The 24,309-nt window shown below is 30.9% G+C and overlaps 2 protein-coding genes across 2 annotated transcripts; one reads left to right on the top strand and one right to left on the bottom strand.

Annotated features, from left to right (window-relative positions):
* Window positions 1-1,112: 1,112 nt before the first annotated feature.
* Window positions 1,113-3,375, top strand: LOC139896386 (glucan endo-1,3-beta-D-glucosidase-like). The gene has a single exon (XM_071879020.1). The coding sequence runs from the start codon at window positions 1,160-1,162 to the stop codon at window positions 3,233-3,235; it is 2,076 nt and encodes a 691-aa protein (XP_071735121.1). The 5' UTR covers window positions 1,113-1,159; the 3' UTR covers window positions 3,236-3,375.
* Window positions 3,376-4,431: 1,056 nt separating this feature from the next.
* On the bottom strand, window positions 4,432-7,228 carry LOC139900118 (uncharacterized). Its single transcript, XM_071882918.1, has 7 exons — window positions 7,106-7,228; window positions 6,859-6,992; window positions 6,627-6,756; window positions 5,746-5,892; window positions 5,063-5,629; window positions 4,790-4,969; window positions 4,432-4,704 (listed from the first exon to the last, which is right to left on the bottom strand). Exons 1-7 carry the CDS (start codon window positions 7,226-7,228, stop codon window positions 4,534-4,536), a joined length of 1,452 nt encoding a protein of 483 aa, XP_071739019.1. The 3' UTR covers window positions 4,432-4,533.
* Between the last annotated feature and the right edge of the window lie 17,081 nt (window positions 7,229-24,309).

Below are 24,309 nucleotides of genomic sequence, written 5' to 3'. Positions count from 1 at the left end.
TGAAAACATCCAGGGAGCAGTGGTGACTCTAGCTATGACCTCGTGAGTTCACGAGACACCACTAGTTTATTTTTTAATAGAAAATACTTTTTAAATTGTATAGAACACTACTAAATTTAACTGCAGTATCCCATATATTTTTCAAATTTATAGTTTTTCTTTTAAATTATATAGGACCCAGTAAATTTAACTACTCGGGCTCTATATATTTTCCAAATTTGTAGTTTTTTTTTTAAAGTAAATTACCACTAAAATAGCATTTAAAGATAATTAATATTGAAAATAAAATTCTCCACTGTCGGGGAATAAGCATGTTGGGTTGCGTACATTAAGTATAAAGTCATATTACTCGCGCTCACTATAGCCTGAACAGATAAAAACCAATTACCATTTTTTTGTTTTTTTTTTACTTTTAAATAAGGTGCCATCTATAAGTCGGCTTAATAAGCCATCATGCATTGAATCATTTATTAAGTGGAGGGAGCGTAAGTTATACATGTAATGATTAAAAATTGTCACTTGATGGATTAAAAATTGTCACTTGATAGATTTAAAATTGTATGTATATATGTAATATACATAAAAATTCTTTTTTATATGTATATGTAATATGTAATGTAAAGGTAATAATATGTTTAGCGTAAGCGTATGTCTGGTGCTCCAGTTTGTTCATGTGCATGGATATTCTTGACTCTTGAGTTATTTAATAAAATTTTGCATTTTCTAAAAAAAGATTTAAAATTCTTTAAAATAATGCCTTTCAAAGAAAGGTCTTTATAATATAGATAAACAACCGATAAATTCTATCAAATTCATTTGCATTTGCTATATTAATATTTTACAAAAATAAAATAAAGTTAGGATTCTAAAACAATGCAAAAACGATAAAACAGGAATAGAACTTTTGATATGATTAAAAAATTTTAAGAAAAATGAATGAAGACTATTATGAGGTCAAGCAAATACAGAAAAAAAAAAAAAAAAAAAAAAAAGTATAAAAATATGAGAAGCTAGACTTTCCGTTATTAGTAAACCAAACATTTCTGTATATATTAAGCCTAAACAACTTAATATGATCAGATAATTAAGCTTTTAGTATTTGATCATAAATATTCAAAGTTCTCATTTTTACACGCAATCTTGAATAGTACTCCCTATAATGTTGATTGTTTGGTCATTTTTAGTTCTTTTCACATTAGGATACAGCTCTCATATCCCTTCTGTAGTTCAATCCCAGCCCACCACATACCGCCGTCCATTGCCGCCGTTCACCTTTCCGGCGGCCATCTCCACCGTCCTACCTGACCCAGCATCCTTCTTTTCTCCTAGCCTCCTTTCAAACCCACTTCCCACAAACTCATTTTTTCAAAATTTTGTTCTAAACAATGGCACTCAACAAGAATACATACACCCATATCTTATAAAATCAACTCTATCATCACTTTTAATTTCTTACCCATCTCTCTTTGGCAACGCTAGTATCACATACCAAATCTTCAATCCGGATCTTACTATATCCGTTTTCAATAACCCGAATCCGAATAAACCACACGTCATATCTTCATTTGAAGACCTTAGTATCACTTTAGATATTCAACCCAGTTTAAGATTCTTTTTTGTTCAAGGTAGTCCCTTTATAACATGCGAAATTTTAAAAAGTGACAAACTTTACATTTCAACTAATCATACCATTAATGGGTTTGTTCCAAATTCTTCAAAAACTAAGTACAGGATTAATCTTGATAATGGTCAAACTTGGGTTTTGTATTCATCATCACCTATTAAGCTGACTCATTACAACTCCAACATTTTATCTGATGAATTTTGTGGGATAATCCGCATTGCTGTGTTGGCGAATTCGGATTCAGGATTCGAATCGGTTCTTGATAGTTATAGCTCTCGTTATCCAGTTTCGGGTCGGGCTTTGTTTAAGGAACAATATGATGTTGAGTACAAATGGGTCAAAAAAGGTAGTGGTGATTTGTTAATGTTAGCTAACGCTCTTCATCTTAAGCTTCTTGATAAATCTTCAATTAAAGTTCTTAATGATTTTAGATACAAAAGTATTGATGGTGACCTTGTGGGTATTGTTGGAGAATCATGGGTCTTGAAAACCGACCCGATTCCAATAACTTGGTATTCGATTAAAGGAGTCGAGAAACAATCATACCCACAAACCATTAAAGCTCTTGTACAAGATGTAAAAGATTTGGATGCAAGTAATATATCCACAACATCATCATACTTTTTTGGAAAGTTAGTTGCAAGGGGAGCTAGGATGGCATTAATAGCTGAAGAAATCGGCTATCCTGCTGTCTTACCGAAAATTAAAAAGTTTTTGAAAGGTACAATCGAGCCATGGTTAGATGGTACCTTTGGTAGTAATGGGTTTTTGTATGATAACTCATGGGGTGGGCTTATAACCAAACAAGGGTCTAATGATTCAATGGGAGATTTTGGTTTTGGGATTTACAATGATCACCATTATCATATTGGTTACTTTCTTTATGGAATCGCGGTTCTTGCCAAAATTGATCCCATTTGGGGAGAAAAATATAAGCCTCAAGCGTACACGTTAATGGCAGATTTCATGACATTAGGTAGAAGTGTTAAGCAAAATTCAAATTTGGAGTACACTCGTGTGAGATGCTTTGATTTTTGGAAGTTACACTCATGGGCTGCAGGATTGTTTGAATTCATTGATGGAAGGAATCAAGAAAGCTCAAGTGAAGCAGTAAACGCGTATTACTCTGCTGCATTAATGGGATTAGCATATGGTGACACACAACTTTATAAAGTTGGATCTTTGCTTACATCATTAGAGATTCATGCTGTACAAAAATGGTGGCATGTAGAGGAAGATAGTAGACTTTATGATGCAAATTTCACTCGCGAAAATAGAATGACAGGAGTTCTTTGGTCTAATAAAAGAGACAGTGCATTATGGTGGGCCCCAGCTGAGTGTAGGGAATGTAGGTTAAGTATAAATGTGTTGCCATTGTTGCCGATTACTGAAGTGTTGTTTTCTGATGTGGAGTATGTGAAGCAGCTCGTGAATTGGACTTTACCTTCTTTAACTAGAGAGGGTGTTGTTGAAGGGTGGAAAGGGTTTACGTATGCGTTGGAAGGAATTTATGAAAAGAAGATTGCTCTTAAAAAGATCAGAACTTTAACAGGACATGATGATGGGAATTCGTTAAGTAATATGTTATGGTGGATCTTTAGTAGGGAATAAGGATGATGACTGCGGGCATTTTGGTTCGGTTCATTTGGTTACTGAAAGTTTGTTCTTATGAACTATTTATGTTGCAATTGTATTCACGTTTAGTTTCGCATCCTGCCCAAGAGTTGTGGGTTGTGATGTCTGTTGTATTCATGTTTTATTTAGTAAAGAAATTGTTACTCCATATCTCCCATTTTGCCTGTCATGTTACTATATGTGTTTTCCTCATTATAAATTGTCACATTTTAATTGATATTTACTAGAATTAATATTAGTTTTCCTGTTTTATGCTTAAGTAAAGAAATTATTGTTATTATCAGGATGGCAAGTTTTGCATTTATTCATATACAAAATGGAAACTTTGTTAGCTTGACATTGCATCAGTTGCAATGAATGGAGGATGCTTTTCTTTTAAGGTTATTTACGAATGATTAGTATTTTTGCTTTATTCACATGTATACGGCCTAATCAGGTTATTCCGCATTTGTTTCCAACATTTCATGATCATATAAAAATTATTATTTTGTTTTTGAAGAGTTAAAATGGGATATGGAGTCCTAGTGTTTATCCAACTATAAAATGACAAAAAAAGTGTATAATTTTAGTTCTATGTATCTATTGAAATAGAAGAAACCGTGTAAAGAGCCAATTATGGAGGCTTGATGATGATGTCTCAACTAACATGCTGATTTATTCAAACAGACTTCAACTACCTTTGTGATATCATATAAAGTCAAACACTGCACTGTTCTTTATTACGATGTATAATTATTTAAACAAACTTGTGGAAGAAGTACCGAATAATAAACCTGTGAAATTCACTATATATTGTTTTGTTCATTAATCTCTTAGTTTCACTTTTAGTAAATTTATATTTATTACGATATTGCTGTTACTTTATATTTACTAATTGTAAATTATAAAGTATATATAATAAAAAAGAGTTTTTTTTTGTGTTAAACTTTAAAAAATTTGTTAATATTTCTAAGGAGTGTTTAAACTTTAAATACTTTAGAATGAAGGTTCAATGGCTTAACCAAGTTTTAGAGAGTCCATTTTGAGCAGTAGATTTTATCAGTATGCTTATAAACCTATGTGACAAAGTATATCATATGAAGTAAAAAATGCTAACTTTGAAATGATCAATGCTCAATAATCAATGTGATCATAGCTTTTGGATTAACATTAGTGGATCAAGTATAGCACTACTGAAAAAGAGCCAAAAGAAATTTGAAACGAAAAAATACAAAGAAAAAACCCTGTTTGCGTAGTGACATCTCTATTTTAAAAAAAAAAAAAAAAAAACGGATTTAACGAACATACCGCATACGAAGATCCTTGCAATGAACACATATCCATGGAGATTGTGGGGGATCTAAACAATAGTTATGAATACATCGAAGATCACAAATATGGCATGTAATTAGAAGTTCTTCTGGTTCACGACAAGAGCACCGGTGGCAAACTGGTCTTGGTGGTGGCTGCTAAATTCACCCAAATGAAATCATAATCATTCATATGGTTTAAAATTTATCACTTAATGAATGTAATAAAGACGAAGATTACCATAATCTGATGTGTATATGATTCGACGTATGGTAGAACGCATACATCAATAGCGAATGGGTCATTAGGAACAGTTTGAGAGTATATTTTCTGATCAGAAGATGCAGCCTCTTCCATCTTCTGTATGCTATAAAAACTGGCCTTGCACAAGGGACATGTAGATACCTTTTTCATTGAAACCTGTAAATAATAACAAGTAATATAGGTTCTAGTAATCTAAGAATTGGTCAAGTTTTGTGTTTGCACAATAGTATGATAAAGATGAAATGATACCATGTGATCTGCCCAATTCTGTATGCACGAGAAGCAAAAGCGATGTCCACATGGCAGAACACCTCTAGTTGAACTAAAATCTGTCCAGCATATTACACATGATAATGGCTGCTGTGTTGATAATCTGGGATTTTGTAATGGTGATCTTGCGTTGGAGTCGTCAGCATCGCATGGTGGATCCTGAATATTTGAAGTACCTAAATCATCAACTTTTGCTGAATCATCATTATCATTGCATGATGGATCTTGAAGATTAAGAGTACTTAAATCTTCAATGTTTTCAGAATCCTCCAAAATCAAAGTTCTTTTTGTAAGACCATTTAACCTATTTCTGAAAGGTAATTCACATTTTTGCCTCCTAAAATCTAGAGAAGGCTCATCAATGTCAACATTATTGTTATGAATTTCTTTATCTTTGAAATCTGAATCTGAATCTGAAGAATTGATCACTTTACATATATTCTTACGTATCAGCCTGCGACTACTTTTAGAAGATTCACCTATGGTAGTGTTTATCCTTTTTTTATTCAATAGATGTGAAGAGGAAAGACAAAATTCATCATCAGACTGAAAGAAACAGAAACAGGGTTAAACTTCAAAAGGAGATACAAATAATTCAACTTACTGTGAGAATCATGTGTATATGAGTCATAAGAAAACTAATATACACCAAACTTATTCACCTCTGTTTTTCTCAAGCCAGAAAAAGAAGATTCGTCTAAACCATATTCGTATGTGAGCGAGACATCCTGCCTCGGGCACCTTTTAGTGGCTTTTCTCTTTGATCTACCCGAACGATCCTTATTTTGTCTCACAACAGGACTCAGGTTCTTCAACAAAAATAGCATGCAAAACATTTAGTAATTAGTAATCGTTAAACTCTAGTGGAAAAAAAAAAGCAGGCCATCAAGTGTAACATCCAGTTTTAAATCTAATGAATGACATGACTACAGTGAAAAAGTATAATGATGAAAGTAGAACTAAATAAATAAAATCACCAGTAAATGCTTTACATGTGCGTTTTATGGATGTGTTTATCAGATAAGGCATCCGCAGAGCAGCTTAACTCATTTTTGTTACATAACCAGACAATCAAATATACTATGGAGACGGGATGCCAAAAAAGAACGTGTACTCACCAGTCACCACAGAATTTATAATATACAAAATATAAATAGATAGATGTTGAAGAGTTTGCATAAGAGAACAGGTTTGCTCTTGCTAACAAACTATGTTCTGTAAGCATGGCTACTTCGACAAACCTAAGTGCCTAACCCAGGTTTCGCATAATAAGGCAGTGTATATACTCTGATATAGGATGTAGAACATATCTCATTTTTATATTTGATTAGTTCTTATTAAACTAAGAGAGATGCCATGGCTATTTATTGCCACTCTAGCCATACACAGACTATAGTAATTAGCTTCATGACTTAAAAACACATCCTTAAATGTATAATCGCACCATCTGCTTTAAGTAACTCTTGATAACTGATCTAATTAACCTTTCGGAAAATATATTCATATAAATTATAAACATAACAGTCACGAGATCTCGTCTAACCTCTTTCAACAACCAAGATTCAGTCCACTCATCATCACCACCATCACCATCATCATCAGAATCAACGTTGATTACAGATGTTTTAGCAGCAACCGGGATTTCCAATTGCAACGGCCCAATCACTGACCCACTGCGAAAAAAAATTAATAAAATGGAATTCAGAAACACAGTCTCACACATATTAGTACAAACTAACTGACTAACAATATAATAAAAGCATTTGTAACTATACCAATGCTTCGTGTAAGGGCGTTCAGAAACACGTCTGCCTTGTTTTATACAATCCTCAATCCAACGATGATTTACTATGATTATCTTAAATTTTCTGGCAAGTTCATACTTCCTTCCTTCAAATTTGTAACAAACCTAATCAAGTAACCGAAAAAATTGAATAACCTAGCTTACATAATAATAAGTTAATAACTAAAATAATAAAAACCACAAAATTCAAAAACGTGTACTCAGTAATAAATTAGTACCAAATGTGTAGTAGAGGGATTCATCGCACCAACATAACTTGCACCGGATTGAGATATCAATTTGATCAGCCGGAATCTCTCGGATCCATGGTATCCGCTAACCGTAGCAACAACCGATTCCATTCTAGTAAAACCTAACTAGGATTAAAAAGCTAGGGTTTGATGTATGAAGCACTATAGATATAGATATAGATATAAACATAGATAAATAGATCGTGTATAACGTCCCAAAGAATAAATTGCAATATAATAATAACATAGATGGATACCTGTTAGAGGTACGAGCAAACAAGACGGGCTGTTAAGAGGTGGATGACGGTGGCGCTGATGGTAGCGGGAAGGTTGAAAATTTTGAATCTCGACTGTCTGACGAAAGTTTTATATGGTGTTCCAATTTTTCATTTTCACAGGGTAAATAGAGTTTAAAATTGTTATGTAAATTTTTAATTTTTTAAAAACTAGATTAGTGTCAAATACAGTAATATACTCGGTACTAAAGGGCGATGATTCGTACATCACCACTTTTTAGCCATACATCACTAACTGTGCTTTAAAGTATTGTATTGTACAATACAACAATGCATATTTAGTGGTGTATGACTATAAATAATGGTTTACGAATCACCTCTTGTAATAAAATATTTTGCTGAATTTTCTATTTATAACTTTTAAGATCAAAATTAAAAATGGAAAAGAATTTGTCAATCTATTATTAATAACCAATCAACCGTCATCGAAACTAACTAACTTTAAACTCCATACAAAATTAAGGCGAATTTGAGTTGTAAAGAAAAATAAAGCTAACATGTACTCTTGAATTATTCGAGCTTGACTTATTTAAAGCTTATTTAGAAAAAGAATTAATGGGAAAAATAGTAAATTAAATAATTATAATAAATGTGTGGAAAAGGTAAGAGTTTTTCTCTCTGTATTGAAATGCGGGCCATACCTTTTCTCACCGGTAACGTTCCTTTTTCTTCTTTTTCCGGTTAGTTTTCAACTTTTCAACTCTTGCTCTGGTAACATTTAATCTTTCTGAACATCTCATCCTCAATTATTTCCAACCTATTTTTTACACTCTCAGATCTATTACGTATTTATACTCTTAATAGTGTAATTAACTTCGAATCTTTTTTCAATTTTTTTTTCTCTGGCTTAAGGCCTTCATACCAGAGGGTTTCTTTCCTCCCTTTTCTTTCTCTTTTTGTTCTTTCCTAACCCTAGCCTTAATCTCGTTTCAATGGCGGACACCATTTTTATTGGAAGGTTAAATAGGATCTCCCACAATTTACTTAAGGATACCTTCACTAAATTCGGTCCAATTAAAGAGATTAAGTCGTGGTCTTTTCGGCGGTTTGCCTTCATATCTTTTGAAGATATTGGTGATGCTTCTGCTGCTATAGATGAGATGAATGGCTCGACTGTGTTTGGTAAGCCGATTTTTGTTGGAAGACCTTGCAAACGGGATGGTGGAAACTTTGGTCGGGGAGCCAGGTCTGATTCATCGGTGATGATTACCCCCAATACTTCTGTCATTGATAGGATGAGCTTGAGGGTTTTAATTGTTGATTCTGTTCCGTTGAGTGAGGGTAAGGTATTGGAATTCCTCTCTTCGTGTAAAGCTACCGTGACCAAGCTCTTGAAGCTTGGTACATTCGCCGGGGTGATTGTGATAGTTAAAGCTAAGGGGTATAAAATAATATTAAATATTACTAGGAAATAATATTAAATACGATACAATTTTACACAAGATATTTATTTATTTATAGAATGGATATACTTAAACCTTGCTACAACACTTATAGGTAGTGTACCTAATCGTACAGTAGTGTAGTTTTTAGTAAGTCCGGTTCGTTTCACAGAGAAAAATCTTTAAACAAAGCTTAACGCTATATTAGTTTAATTTATAAAAATACAAATATATATATATAAGTAATATTATTATTATAAAAGGGGGGTTTTTACCGTTTATTGACCGGTTTGTCGATTTTAAAACTTTAGTCGCAGTTAAAACCTAATGTAAAATATTAAAAATAAATACAACTTAATTTAAAGCGTAAAATAAATAACGATAATGAAATTGCAATAAATAAAAGTGCTATAAAATAAACTTGCGATAATTAAAAGTGCAATTAAATACAATAACAATAAATAAAAGTGCGATAATTAGAAGTGCAATTAAATATAAAAATAAAGGAATTATGCTTATTTAAACTTCCGTATTCATGATGTTTGACGTGTTGATTTTAGTTTATTCTCATGGGTTAATTGTTCTTTGTCCTGGATTATTTAATATGTCCATACGGATTTGTCCATAATAGTCCATCAGTCATAAATATAAAGAGCGAAAGCCTTCGTCAAATTATTCTTATTCCCGAAGTCAAATATTCCAACTAATTTGGGATTCGAATTGTAACAAGGTTTTAATACTTTGTTTAATGAATACACCAGGTTATCGACTGCGTGTAAACCAAGGTTTTACTACTTTGTTAACAATTACACCAATTACCCTTAAATGTAATTCACCCCTGTTTCCCACACTTAAGATCTTGCAATGCCCTCATTTGCAAAAAATCAGTAACAATTTATATTATTGAGGGTGATTAGCGTAGAAAAATGATTAAATTTTACCAAAGTTTCCAAACATATTATTGTTTGTGTTGAATGATAAATGGTGCACATCATTTGTTCATTCCGTCTTGTCGTTATTTCACATATATTTTGCATCTTGTCGTCAAAATTAGTTGCTTTTGCTGAACTTAATGCCAGTCTTTGAAAATGCGTTGTTTTATCCTGTTGTGTACATAAGATAAACTGCAAACATATATACATATTTTTGAAGTTTGGTATATTACCCCACATTCAAAAATTATTAAAATCTAATAATAAAAGTTAGAAAAAAAAACTATTACAATATCAACATAAGTGTTAAATGTAGTAACATTACAAAAATAAATAAAACTAAATAAACTAGGGTTGTTACTGATACCAGTAGGGGTTCCATGCATAACCGTATGTGTTATAAAATGCTTCAGCTGGGTTATAAGTAGGATACGGTGGTTGCATCTCTATAGACCAGGGAGGAAATACGGGCGTTGGAGTAGGAATATAGTTTCTACCTATATGTTGGCAATGAGCTATGATTTGGTTTTGATGAACTTGCCAATCTTCAAATGCTCGATGTCTAGCATTTTCATACTCTTGTGAAGCTATAAACCTTTGCATTTCTGTCATTTCATTTCCCCCTCCCACATTACCTGGCTGTTGATTTCTCTCAACCTGTGGATGTCTTCCATTATATGCTACTGCGGCGTTATTTCGCCTCTTCAAAACCTTAGCTGTGACAACCCGGAAATTTCCAACCAAATTTAAACTTTAATCTTTATATGTTTCCGACACGATAAGCAATATTTGTTAAGTTAAATTTCAAGAATTTTAAACTATGTTCATACACTCATTCAACCTCGACCAAGTTCCAACGATTCACGAACCATTAAACGAATATGATTATATATGTATATGTGTATATATATTATAACTTGAAACGTAAACAAAATATTAGATTAAATACTTTATATGATTGTATCTGTTTCAAAATATTTATCAATGGAATTAGAAGATAAGATCAAATGATTGAATTATCAGATATATTGAATTATGATTACAAGTCTATGTTGAAAGGCCCACGTTGATTTGAGAAATCTTTCCATTTTAACAATATTCGGAAAATGGTAAAGTGATTTATAAATAAGAACAAATTGTCAATCATTGAGAACTAGACAAAGGATAGTGGAAGATTGAATCTCATAAAGACTCGATTGATCTATTTAGTTTCAAACGTACAAAAACGTTTTCAGTTTAAAAAGAACTTTATTATTAAAATGTATATAACTTTTATAAATATCTAGAACCACTTTTGACAACTCATTACTTAACTAGTATGATAAAGATAACGAATTTATATTTTATTTTATTAAACGATTTAAATTAATATTATATATATTTATACGCGTATTATACGTACATAGTTTTATACTTTTACTATACTTAAACTTTACCTTTACTTTATTTTTACTTTACTTTAACTTTAATAATTCACTTTAATAATTCATACTTTAATAATTCACTTTAATAATTCATACTTTAATAATTCACTTTAATAATTCATACTTTAATAATTCACTTTAATAATTCATACTTTAATAATTCACTTTAATAATTCATACTTTAATAATTCACTTTAATAATTCAAAAATATATTATAAATAGAATTCATTAGGTTTCATTATTTCATAGAAACTTGAAAATATTTTTCTCTAAACTCTCTCAATCGATTTACATATATATATTTACTCCGTATTATTTCAAGATATTATTAGTATACATAAAATATTACGACGGAGTGCTGTCCGAGTGATTTCGAAATTGTTTTTCGAGTAGGATAGGATTAAGGAAATTATGGGTTATAGCTATGGAGGTGATTGAGTATGGTTCATGGGTATGCTCGCGAGGTTAATATAGTGTTTATCATTTCCGTTGCGTCTACGTACCTTTCCTGCAATATTGAATCTCAATATTGATACGTGAGTACTCATAATTTAACTTTTACATACTAATAGTGTATCCCTGACTAGTGCTCGAGTATTTAGGATTATGCATGCTTGTACTTTTGATATTGTCCTTAGACAGGTTAGGTTGAATCTTGAATTAGTTACACTTGCGGTTGAGATAAGGTATAAGATATGCATGTCCTTGGAAATCTAGCGAAAAATTAAGAACTTTTCCTTTAGATATCGAATGGTTTCGATGAACGGATTAGAAGTTATAATCAATTGAATTTTCGATATTTTTATTAAAAATGATTATTATTATCGTCGTTCTAGTTTTATCTTATTATTATCATTATTATTATCTTTATCAATAAAAGGGATTTATCATTAAAAATTGTTATTTTTTTATTATTACTATCGTTATTATCGTTAAAGTTATAATTAGTATTATTATTATTATCCAATTATTATTATTATTATTATTATTATTATTATTATTATTATTATTAGTATTATTATTATTATTATCATTATATCATTATTAATATATATATCATTATTTAAAAATGGTTATTGATTATTGTTATTATTATTATTACTATATTATCATTAAGATAATTATTAGTATTATCGTTAATAATGTTATAGTAACTATCATTATTAATATTAGTGTAATTAAAACAAATATTTGTAACACCTAATAATTTTGATTACTATTATTATCATTATTATGAACACGGTATAAAAGACGATTAAAAGCTATTAAACGAAACGATTAGGAAATAATGAGTAAGAGTATCATGATGAAATTAAAATATTATAAGATATTGATTTAGATAAAATTATCGTTCTTATTATTTTTATCATTACTATTATTATTAAAAGTATCATTAGTATTAAAACTATCATTTTAACAAAAATTATCATTTTAATAGAAATGTCATTATTACTATAAAATATTATTATTATTATTATTTTAAATAGAATTATTATTTTAAAGATAATATTAAAAATTATCGTAAATATTAAAGTTATCATAATTAGAATTATCGTTTTATCATAATGTCATCTTAGTAATTATAAATATTGATATTTTTATAATAATAATTATTATTACAAAATAATACAACTTTTACTTACTATCATTATAGATATTATTTTATCAAATAAATATGTGATACAAACATATTTTACTACGTGTAATAACTTACTTTAATAATACCTATCATATTATCTTTATGATATTAAATGAACCTGGCCTATAAATTTTATTACTTAATATATATAAAAGTATATTTTATTATATAAATTTAATATAAAATTTTATTTATTAATAAATAAATTATATTATTTACTCTAATAAATCTTTTAAAAATATTTAAAAATATAAAACGACGATATTTAAACTATATATTAATCATGTACAGATTTTTGGAAATTATTTTGAGTCAAATTTACTTTTGTTGACTTTTGCATATTAGTCTCGAGCATTAGGATTGTGGTACACTATGACTTGACCTAATTTGTTAGACAAATATTGACCAACACATAAATATATATAATTAATTTAGGTTCGTGAATCCGAGGCCAACCTTGCACTTGTTCAATGACGTTATATGTATTTTTACTACGAAATTGAAAGGACCCGTTCATATATATTATAAACGATTCACAATAGTTGATTACATCGCGAGGTATTTGACCTCTATATGATACATTTTACAAACATTGCATTCGTTTTTAAAAGACAAACTTTCTTTACAACGAAAGTTGACGGCATGCACACCATTTGATAATACATCCAACTATAATTGACATAATAATAATCTTGATGAACTCAATGACTCGAATGCAATGTCTTTCAAAATATGCCATGAATGACTCCAAGTAATATCCTTAAAATGAGCTAATGCACAGCGGAAGATTTCTTTAATACCTGAGAATAAACATGCTTTAAAGTGTCAACCAAAAGGTTGGTGAGTTCATAGGTTTATCATAATAATCATTTCAATATATTAATAGACCACAAGATTTCCGTTTATAAATATATGTACACTCGCAAGTGTATAAAAGTATTCTATAAGTTGTAGGCACCCGGTAACAAGCCTTAACGTTCATGTTTTACCCTCTGAAGTACACCAGATCAGGTGTGTTTAAAATAACCTCGAAGTACTAAAGCATCCCATAGTCAGGATGGGGTTTGTCAAGCCCAATAGATCTATCTTTAGGATTCGCGCCTACCGTACATAGACAAGTAGTTTAATGTTACCAAGCTAAGGGTATATTTCTGGTTTAAACCCACGTAGAATTAGTTTTAGTACTTGTGCCTATTTCGTAAAACATTTATAAAACAGCGCATGTATTCTCAGCCCAAAAATATATATTGCAAAACCAATTAAAAAGGGAGCAAATGAAACTCACCATACTGTATTTCGTAGTAAAAATACATATAACGTCATTTAACAAGTGCAAGGTTGGCCTCGGATTCACGAACGTATCAATATTGAGATTCAATATTACAGGAAAGTACGTAGACGCAACGGAGATGATAAACACTAGATTGACCTCACGAGCATACCCATGAACCATACCCATAACCTCCATAGCTATAACCCATAATTTCCTTAGCTTCGACTCATTCAAAAAACTATTTTGAAATCACTAGGACATCACTCCGTCGTAATATTTTATGTATACTAATAATATCTTGAAATAATACAGCGCAAATATATATATATATATATATATATATATATATATATAAATCGATTGAGAGAGTTTAGAGAAATATATTTTCAAGTTTCTATGAAATAATGAAACCTATTGAATTCTATTTATAATAGATTTTTGAATTATTAAAGTGAATTATTAAAGTATGAATTATTAAAGTGAATTATTAAAGTATGAATTATTAAAGTGAATTATTAAAGTATGAATTATTAAAGTGAATTATTAAAGTATGAATTATTAAAGTGAATTATTAAAGTATGAATTATTAAAGTGAATTATTAAAGTTAAAGTAAAGTAAAAGTAAAGTAAAGGTAAAGTTAAAGTATAGTAAAAGTATAAAAATTATGTATGTATAATACGCGTATAAATATATATAATATTAATTTAAATTGTTATATATTTTTAATGAAATAAAATATAAATATCGTTATATTTATTATACTGGTTAAGTAATGAGTTATCAAAAGTGATTCTAGATATTTATAAAAGTTATATACGTTTTAATAATAAAGTTCTTTTTAAACTGAAAACGTTTTTGTACGTTTGAAAATAGATTAATAGAATATTATGGAAACCAATTTCCCACTAGCTTTTGTCTAACTTTCGTAAATGACACTTTTTATTTTTAGTTATAAATAGCTTTACAAATTATTCCGAATATCGTTAAGAGGAATAGATTTCTCAAATCATAGTGGACCTCTCAACAGAGACTTGTAATCATAATTCAATGTTTCTGATAATTCAATCATTTAATATATTTTTTTTTAATTTCGTCGATAATCATATTGAAACAAATACATTCATATAAATCATTATACTTTTAAATACTTTGTTGACATTTTCAATTTATAACATATACACATATACATACATATTCATATATGTTCATTTAATGGTTCGTGAATCATTGGAATTTGGTCGAGGTTTAAATGAATGTATAAACATAGTTTAAAATCCTTGAGGTTTAACTTAACAAACATTGCTTATCGTGTCAGAATAATATAAAGATAAAGTTTAAATTTAGTCGGAAATTTCCGGGTCGTCACAGTACCTACCCGTTAAAGAAATTTCGTCCCCGAAATTTGATAGAGGTCGTTATGGCTAACAATGAGAATGTTATTATGACGATTATGAAGTTTTATCATGTCTAAGAAGTATGGATAAAATAATTCGATTACTCAAAGCGTATGAGGGAAGTTATCGTAAATGAAGGAAATAAGATTATAGTGATTCATCATATCTTTTGACGTCATCACAATTGATCTCCGAATTTAAAGAAAATCTTTGTAATCTATGTTGGATTTGATGCTTCGGTGATTAAGGAGATTATGATTCTCTTCGAATTAATACGATAATCCATCTTGATTTCTGTGTCGGGTATTTCACTATAAATCCACCTCCTTCGTTTCCTTACAACTCACACCTTCTATTCTTTCTCCCTCAACTCATATTTTAAAGTATTTGTCAATATGCTTCATCCAGTACTGATTCTCGATATACTCCTCACTTTCATATCTGTCATTCTTCTTTTTCATCTGCCTCCGGAAGAATCTATTTACTTCTACTATATTCTCGGTTTTATAGTGTTTTTAGTTCTTCCGTGTCTTTATATTGCTATATGCATCGATATATACGGTTTATAATTTTTGGGTGGTTGTTGGGTTTTATATCTTCCCTTATATTTCAAAGCCCCTGCTTTCTCTTCTATAATCATTGACATCCAAGTTAATGCTCCCTTCTATTTGCTGCGATTTATACTCCAATTTCTATTTTGGAGTTTTGTCCTTTCGTTTCTTCTTGCGATTAAGCAACGTTTGTAATGGTCCAGTATTCGCAGATATGAATTTCAGAATGAACATAGTTAATGTTCTAATAAGGAAATGGTAATGGCACGATCTTGATTTGTTAATTTACCAGAATACCCTGAAAAGACCGAATCATCAAGAAAATATATTCTTGATATTTTTAGAGATTAAATAGAATACAAGAGTCGTGTAACATGGAACATGATGACGGCATGGTCTGTGAATCGTCATGTCCCATTAGAAACTCAGCATGACTTACTGTAATATAATCACGTTGATCAAGTGTCATTATATTATACTAACTCATGCTTCAGTTCCCAACACTACTTCAAAACATTCATAATTTAAACTCGAAAGTTTATAGAATATAGAAACTAATAGTTTCTTATGTGATGTAACACTGATAGCGCAAAGAGATAAATGACTTCAGATAAGATTAGTTGTGAAAATATTTTCAGAAATATCGCGGATATTTATAATGAAAGATATGATAATATCTTAGAATTTCTAATATTGATGGATGATGATGAAAATTTGTCTGTAAAGGTTTAGAATAAAGAGTAAGGTATTCGTTAATGACTTTAGCAGGCACTGAATCATTTGGATTCTTTGAAGGCAGATTTAGTCTTTGTGATTTGTCCACAGCCTCCTTCATAGTCTGTTCAATCCGTTTTCCAGTTTCAAACCTTCTCTTTTTCTCAGCTTTACCACCTTACTATTATTTGTCATCAAACTTTTTACTGTTAAGATCGTTTACAGTTTTTGATGCTTCGTCAGCATTTCAAGAACTAGTTTGCAGTTCAGAATATTTTTCAGAACTTCACATTTAAAGTATGTAAGTCCAGGAGATAGACGTTTTACGTACACATATAACTGTTGGCGTAGACATGCTACGAGATTTCAAAATACTGGTTACTGTTTTTCGATGATTCGTATGACAATTCTCGTTACAAGATGCGAATGAGTAAATGATGTGATTTCAATAAATATAATGATTTTTCGAAAAGTCAAAGATAATTGAAGTTGTTGGTAAGTTTATTGCTAAGGTGGCGAGATATGAAAGGTCCCCAGTAACGATGACGAAAGGGCAACGTATCTATCGAGGTTATAATAAGACTAGTCTGACTGAAAAGTCGAAGTTGACTTGCCGGAGCTGTGACAAAACTGTCTACTTTGAAAAGGAATTAAAAAGTCATTTTAGCTAATAAATGCCAAAGGGTCTGACACGGATACGCGTCGAACTATGACTTTGGCTTCGAGAACTTTTTAGGTACATAAATGTGGGTAATATGTGGTTGGATCATCATCTCGATTGTTCATTGTTTGAAGTGTCTTCGAAAACTTCGGAGAGTTTGAACACAGTTTGTAATCGTTAATATACATATGATGTGCTAACACAGTTTTGAAGTCAAAGTATAGCTTTGAAAGATGTAGGAATCTAAGAGTGATGTCTTCTGTTAAATCATGACTTGGATTTTGATTTGTCAAAATCAGAATGCGTAATCAAATTTGGGTGAGAATGGTTGTTTTGATTTCTATACAAGAATGTATATTGTTGTGAGATTTTGAGAGTATAGTTGATGATTTGCTTAATCAGATTCGAAAAATGTAATATATTAATTGTGAATTTATATATCTCTCGGGTATTACCTACCCGTTAAAAAAAAATTTCACAATTAATATTTTGTACAACAGAATTTTATTACAGTCTTTATGAAAATATATATGTGCATATTTTCTTCAGATGTAACATAGATTTAATGAGTTAATATTAAATTAAACTCATTTGATTTACGGTTGAAACTAGAACTGAATAATCCCTAAAGACTTTAGAAATTACATAACTTTTACGGAGTATTTATTCAATAAAATTGAAATTATGAATTAATACTTCGTTATTTGTTGGTGTTTGTAACCCTTGCACCATATTCTCTAAAGCCACTACTCGAGCGCGAAGCTCGTTGACTTCTTCTATTACATCGGGGTGATTGTCGGTTCGAACGAGTGGATAAATAAAATCTAGAATTTAATGTAGTATATAATCGTGACGAGATACTCTGGAAATGAGAGAGAAAATGGTGTTTCAGACCGGTTCGCTGGTAAGTGCTTCAGGTTCATCGCCAAGAGGGCAATGTGGTGGATGGAAGGGATCACCTTCTTCTTGTCTCCAATTATTGAGGAGGCTACGAACCTATCCCCAACTCATTCATAATAGATGATGGCTAATTGGTTGATCCATTCCGGTCACACTGCTTTCGGAGCTTGAGTGGGATTTCATATCGGAATTCGAGGGACTTGAACTAATGACGAATTCCATTTCGTTCGATTGAATAAAGGATTTTTCGATATGAAATGATTTTTCGACTATCGGGTGGTATTCTAATTACATAGAATATCTATATATATAGCGCAAAAGATTTCGTAGATTACGGAGGAATTTACGTGATATGTCAGGCAAAGTTTACAGTAACAGATATGCTAAGATATGGATTAGCAGATACGCTAAGATATGTATTTTGTCTATACACTATTTATGCAATCAATGCAGTAAGACGTGTCTAGACTAAGAATGATAAGCAGGCAATTCCGACAAAAATGATAAGCAAAACTTTTGACATGCAGACACGGTCGAAGTCCAGGCTCACTAATGCATCCTAACGACTATCAGTTAGACACACTAATACAGACCTGGTTCGCTAAGACCACCGCTCTGATACCAACTAAAAGTTGGGGACGCATCCCACTCAGTGCCTTCTCAGCTAACCGCCTGTGACCACTGAGCATACCTCAGACACTGATTTTATGGCCCGCCTCTCTGCAGTACAGCCAACCCTAATAGGGACCGCGAGGAGTAAGAGCCAATGCTTCGTCACAGGTAACACTGTGAGAACCTCCTCTACGATTAACCCGCTAATAAACGGCATTAAACCAGCTCTGATACCAACTGAAAGGACCCGTTCATATATATTATAAACGATTCACAATAGTTGATTACATCGCAAGGTATTTGACCTCTATATGATACATTTTACAAACATTGCATTCGTTTTTAAAAGACAAACTTTCTTTACAACGAAAGTTGATGGCATGCACACCATTTGATAATACATCCAACTATAATTGACATAATAATAATCTTGATGAACTCAATGACTCGAATGCAACGTCTTTCAAAATATGCCATGAATGACTCCAAGTAATATCCTTAAAATGAGCTAATGCACAGCGGAAGATTTCTTTAATACCTGAGAATAAACATGCTTTAAAGTGTCAACCAAAAGGTTGGTGAGTTCATAGGTTTATCATAATAATCATTTCAATATATTAATAGACCACAAGATTTCCGTTTATAAATATATGTACACTCGCAAGTGTATAAAAGTATTCTATAAGTTGTAGGCACCCGGTAACAAGCCTTAACGTTCATGTTTTACCCTCTGAAGTACACCAGATCAGGTGTGTTTAAAATAACCTCGAAGTACTAAAGCATCCCATAGTCAGGATGGGGTTTGTCAAGCCCAATAGATCTATCTTTAGGATTCGCGCCTACCGTACATAGACAAGTAGTTTAATGTTACCAAGCTAAGGGTATATTTCTGGTTTAAACCCACGTAGAATTAGTTTTAGTACTTGTGCCTATTTCGTAAAACATTTATAAAACAGCGCATGTATTCTCAGCCCAAAAATATATATTGCAAAACCAATTAAAAAGGGAGCAAATGAAACTCACCATACTGTATTTCGTAGTAAAAATACATATAACGTCATTTAACAAGTGCAAGGTTGGCCTCGGATTCACGAACGTATCAATATGGAGATTCAATATTGCAGGAAAGTACGTAGACGCAACGGAGATGATAAACACTAGATTGACCTCACGAGCATACCCATGAACCATACCCATCACCTCCATAGCTATAACCCATAATTTCCTTAGCTTCGACTCATTCAAAAAACTATTTTGAAATCACTCGGACATCACTCCGTCGTAATATTTTATGTATACTAATAATATCTTGAAATAATACAGCGCAAATATATATATATATATATATATATATATATATATATATATATATATATATATATATATATAAATCGATTGAGAGAGTTTAGAGAAATATATTTTCAAGTTTCTATGAAATAATGAAACCTATTGAATTCTATTTATAATAGATTTTTGAATTATTAAAGTGAATTGTTAAAGTATGAATTATTAAAGTGAATTATTAAAGTATGAATTATTAAAGTGTATTATTAAAGTATGAATTATTAAAGTGAATTATTAAAGTATGAATTATTAAAGTGAATTATTAAAGTATGAATTATTAAAGTGAATTATTAAAGTTAAAGTAAAGTAAAAGTAAAGTAAAGGTAAAGTTAAAGTATAGTAAAAGTATAAAAATTATGTATGTATAATACGCGTATAAATATATATAATATTAATTTAAATTGTTATATATTTTTAATGAAATAAAATATAAATATCGTTATATTTATTATACTGGTTAAGTAATGAGTTATCAAAAGTGATTCTAGATATTTATAAAAGTTATATACGTTTTAATAATAAAGTTCTTTTTAAACTGAAAACGTTTTTGTACGTTTGAAAATAGATTAATAGAATATTATGGAAACCAATTTTCCACTAGCTTTTGTCTAACTTTCGTAAATGACACTTTTTATTTTTAGTTATAAATAGCTTTACAAATTATTCCGAATATCGTTAAGAGGAATAGATTTCTCAAATCATAGTGGACCTCTCAACAGAGACTTGTAATCATAATTCAATGTTTCTGATAATTCAATCATTTAATATTTTTTTTTTTTAATTTCGTCGATAATCATATTGAAACAAATACATTCATATAAAGCATTATACTTTTAAATACTTTGTTGACATTTTCAATTTATAACATATACACATATACATACATATTCATATATGTTCATTTAATGGTTCGTGAATCATTGGAATTTGGTCGAGGTTTAAATGAATGTATAAACATAGTTTAAAATCCTTGAGGTTTAACTTAACAAACATTGCTTATCGTGTCAGAATAATATAAAGATAAAGTTTAAATTTAGTCGGAAATTTCCGGGTCGTCACAGAAATACAGTATGGTGAGTTTCATTTATCTTTTTACCCTTTATATTTTTGGGACTGAGAATACATGCGCTTTTATAAATGTTTGACAAAATAGACACAAGTAATTGAAACTACATTCTATGGTTGAATTATCGAAATCGAATATGCCCCTTTTTATTAAAGTCTGGTAATCTAAGAATTAGGGAACAGACACCCTAATTGACGCAAATCCTAAAGATAGATCTATTGGGCCTAACAAACCCCATCCAAAGTACCGGATGCTTTAGTACTTCGAAATTTATATCATGTCCGAAGGAGGATCCCGGAATGATAGGGGATATTCTTATATGTATCTAGTTAATGTCAGTTACCAGGTGTTCACCATATGAATGATTATTTTTGTCTCTATGCATGGGACGTATATTTATGAGAACTGGAAATGAAATTCTTGTGGTCTATTAAAATGATGGAAATAAATGATTATGATAAACTAATGAACTCACCAACCTTTTGGTTGACACTTTAAAGCATGTTTATTCTCAGGTGTTAAAGAAATCTTCCGCTGTGCATTTGCTCATTTTAAAGATATTACTTGGAGTCTTTCATAGCATATTTCGAAGAACGTTGCATTCGAGTCATTGAGTTCATCAAAGATTATTATTAAATCAATTTATAGTTGGATAGTGGATATTATGAAATGGTATGCATGCCTGTCAATTTTCGATGTAAAGAAAGTTTGTCTTTTAAAAATGAATGCAATGTTTGTAAAATGTATCATATAGAGGTCAAATACCTCGCAATGTAATCAACTATTGTGAATCGTTTATAATGTATATGAACGGGTCCTTTCAGTTGGTATCAGAGCGGTGGTCTTAGCGAACCAGGTCTGCAATAGTGTGTCAAACTGATAAGTCGATATGATGCATTAGTGAGTCTGGACTTCGACCGTGTCTGCATGTCAAAAGTTTTGCTTATCATTTTGTGTCGAAAATTAACTACTTATCATCCTCAGGAAATTACCTGCTTATCATTTTTAGTCTAAGACACGTCTTGCTGCATTGATTGCATGAATAGTGTATAGACAAAAATTCATATCTTAGCATATCTGCTAAATCATATCTTATCGTATCTGTTACTTTAAACTTTGCCTGACATATCCCGCAAAGTCCTCCGTAATCTACGAAATCTTTTGATCTATATATATATATATATATATATATATATATATATATATATATATATATATATATATATATATATATATATTCTATGTAATTAGAATACCATCCGTTAGCCAAAATCATTTCATATCAAAAAAAAAAATCCTTTATCCAATCGTACGAAATGGAATTCGTCATCAGTTCAAGTCACTTAGATTCCGAAGTGGAATCCCATTCAAGCTCCGAAAGCAGTGTGACCGGAATAGATCAACCAATCTGTCATCACCTATTCTGGATGAATTGGGGATGGGTTCGTAGCCTCCTCAATCATTTGAGACAAGAAGAAGGTGATCCTTTCCATCCACCACATTGCCCTCTTGACGAAGAACCTGAAGCACTTACCGGCGAACCTGTCCGAAACACCATTTTCTCGCTCATTTCCAGAGTATCTCGTCACGATTATATATTACATCAAATTTTAGATTTTATTTATCCGCTCGTCCGAACCGACAATCACCCCGGTGTAATAGAAGAAGTCAACGATCTTCGCGCTCGGGTAGTGGCTTTGGAGAATATGGTGCAGAGATTACAAACACCAGCAGCAGCAGCATCAGCAGCATAACTAGTACCACCATCATCAACGCCAACAGTACCATTACCACCTCCAACCACAACCGCGTCGTAAACCTCAACTTCACAATCTGTCCCACGAGCATCAACGTCATACGCACCATAGATACCAAGGAGTACCAACAACAATAACTGATGAAGTATTAATTCATAACTTCATTGGAAAAACATTCCGCGGCGATTATGTAATCTCTAAAGTCTTAGAGATTATCTAATCTAGCCCTAACCATAAATCAGTTAAGCAAACCAAAATGATAGAAGGAAGAGTAGAAACCCTGACAAAAATGGTGTGTGATTAACAAGCTAAACTTGCTTTACCAACAGGATCAACAGTACCGTCAGCGTTACCAGCATCGTCAGTACAGTCAACATCCGAATCAACAACACCGATAACATCACAAACTCCGTCAGTTCAAGAATCACTGTGGACATCATTACGAATCAATAACGTGTATATTGTATCAACGAGTTATGAAGAATTAACTCATTCCCTCTGAAGAAATTATATGTATATTATATATATATATATATATATATATATATATATATATATATATATATATATATATATATATATTGAAATAAATCTTTCCGTGCTAAGCTATTGTGTGTGAATCTTAACTACTCGGTTAATTCATATTACAAATATGCAATAATGTACGTTCTTCGGCCGCAACTTAACCAGCGTTAACTACAATCTCTGTTGCAATTCAACAAATTCCAATTCATAATAAATCAAGTATATATTTGATTTTACACTTTCATCATCGATGTACCCGAAATTTTTCAGATAACATCATTCGTACTTTGCGAAATTCACAAGAATTCCACGAACCGAACATCATACATCAACAAATAACGAAGTATTGATTCATAATTTCAATGTCATTAAAGAAATACTGCGTAAAAGTTATGTACTTTTTAAAGCCTTTAAGGATTATTCAATTCTAGTTTCAACCGTAAATCAAATGAGTTTAATTTAACATTAACTCATTAAATCTATGTTACATCTGAAGAAAATATACATATATATATTTTTATAAAGACTGTAATAAAATTCTTTTGTACAAAATATTAATTGTGAAATTTTTTTTAACGGGTAGGTAATACCCGAGAGATATATAAATTCACAATTAATATGTTACATTCTTCGAATCTGATTCAGCAAATCATCCATTATATTCCCTACTTTCACAACAATATACATTCTTTTATAGAAATCAAAACAACCATACTCATT

This window comes from Rutidosis leptorrhynchoides, chromosome 3 (assembly GCF_046630445.1).
Source record: "Rutidosis leptorrhynchoides isolate AG116_Rl617_1_P2 chromosome 3, CSIRO_AGI_Rlap_v1, whole genome shotgun sequence".
In the NCBI taxonomy this organism is placed as follows: Eukaryota; Viridiplantae; Streptophyta; class Magnoliopsida; order Asterales; family Asteraceae; genus Rutidosis; species Rutidosis leptorrhynchoides.
This window is presented reverse-complemented; position numbering and strand designations above follow the sequence as displayed.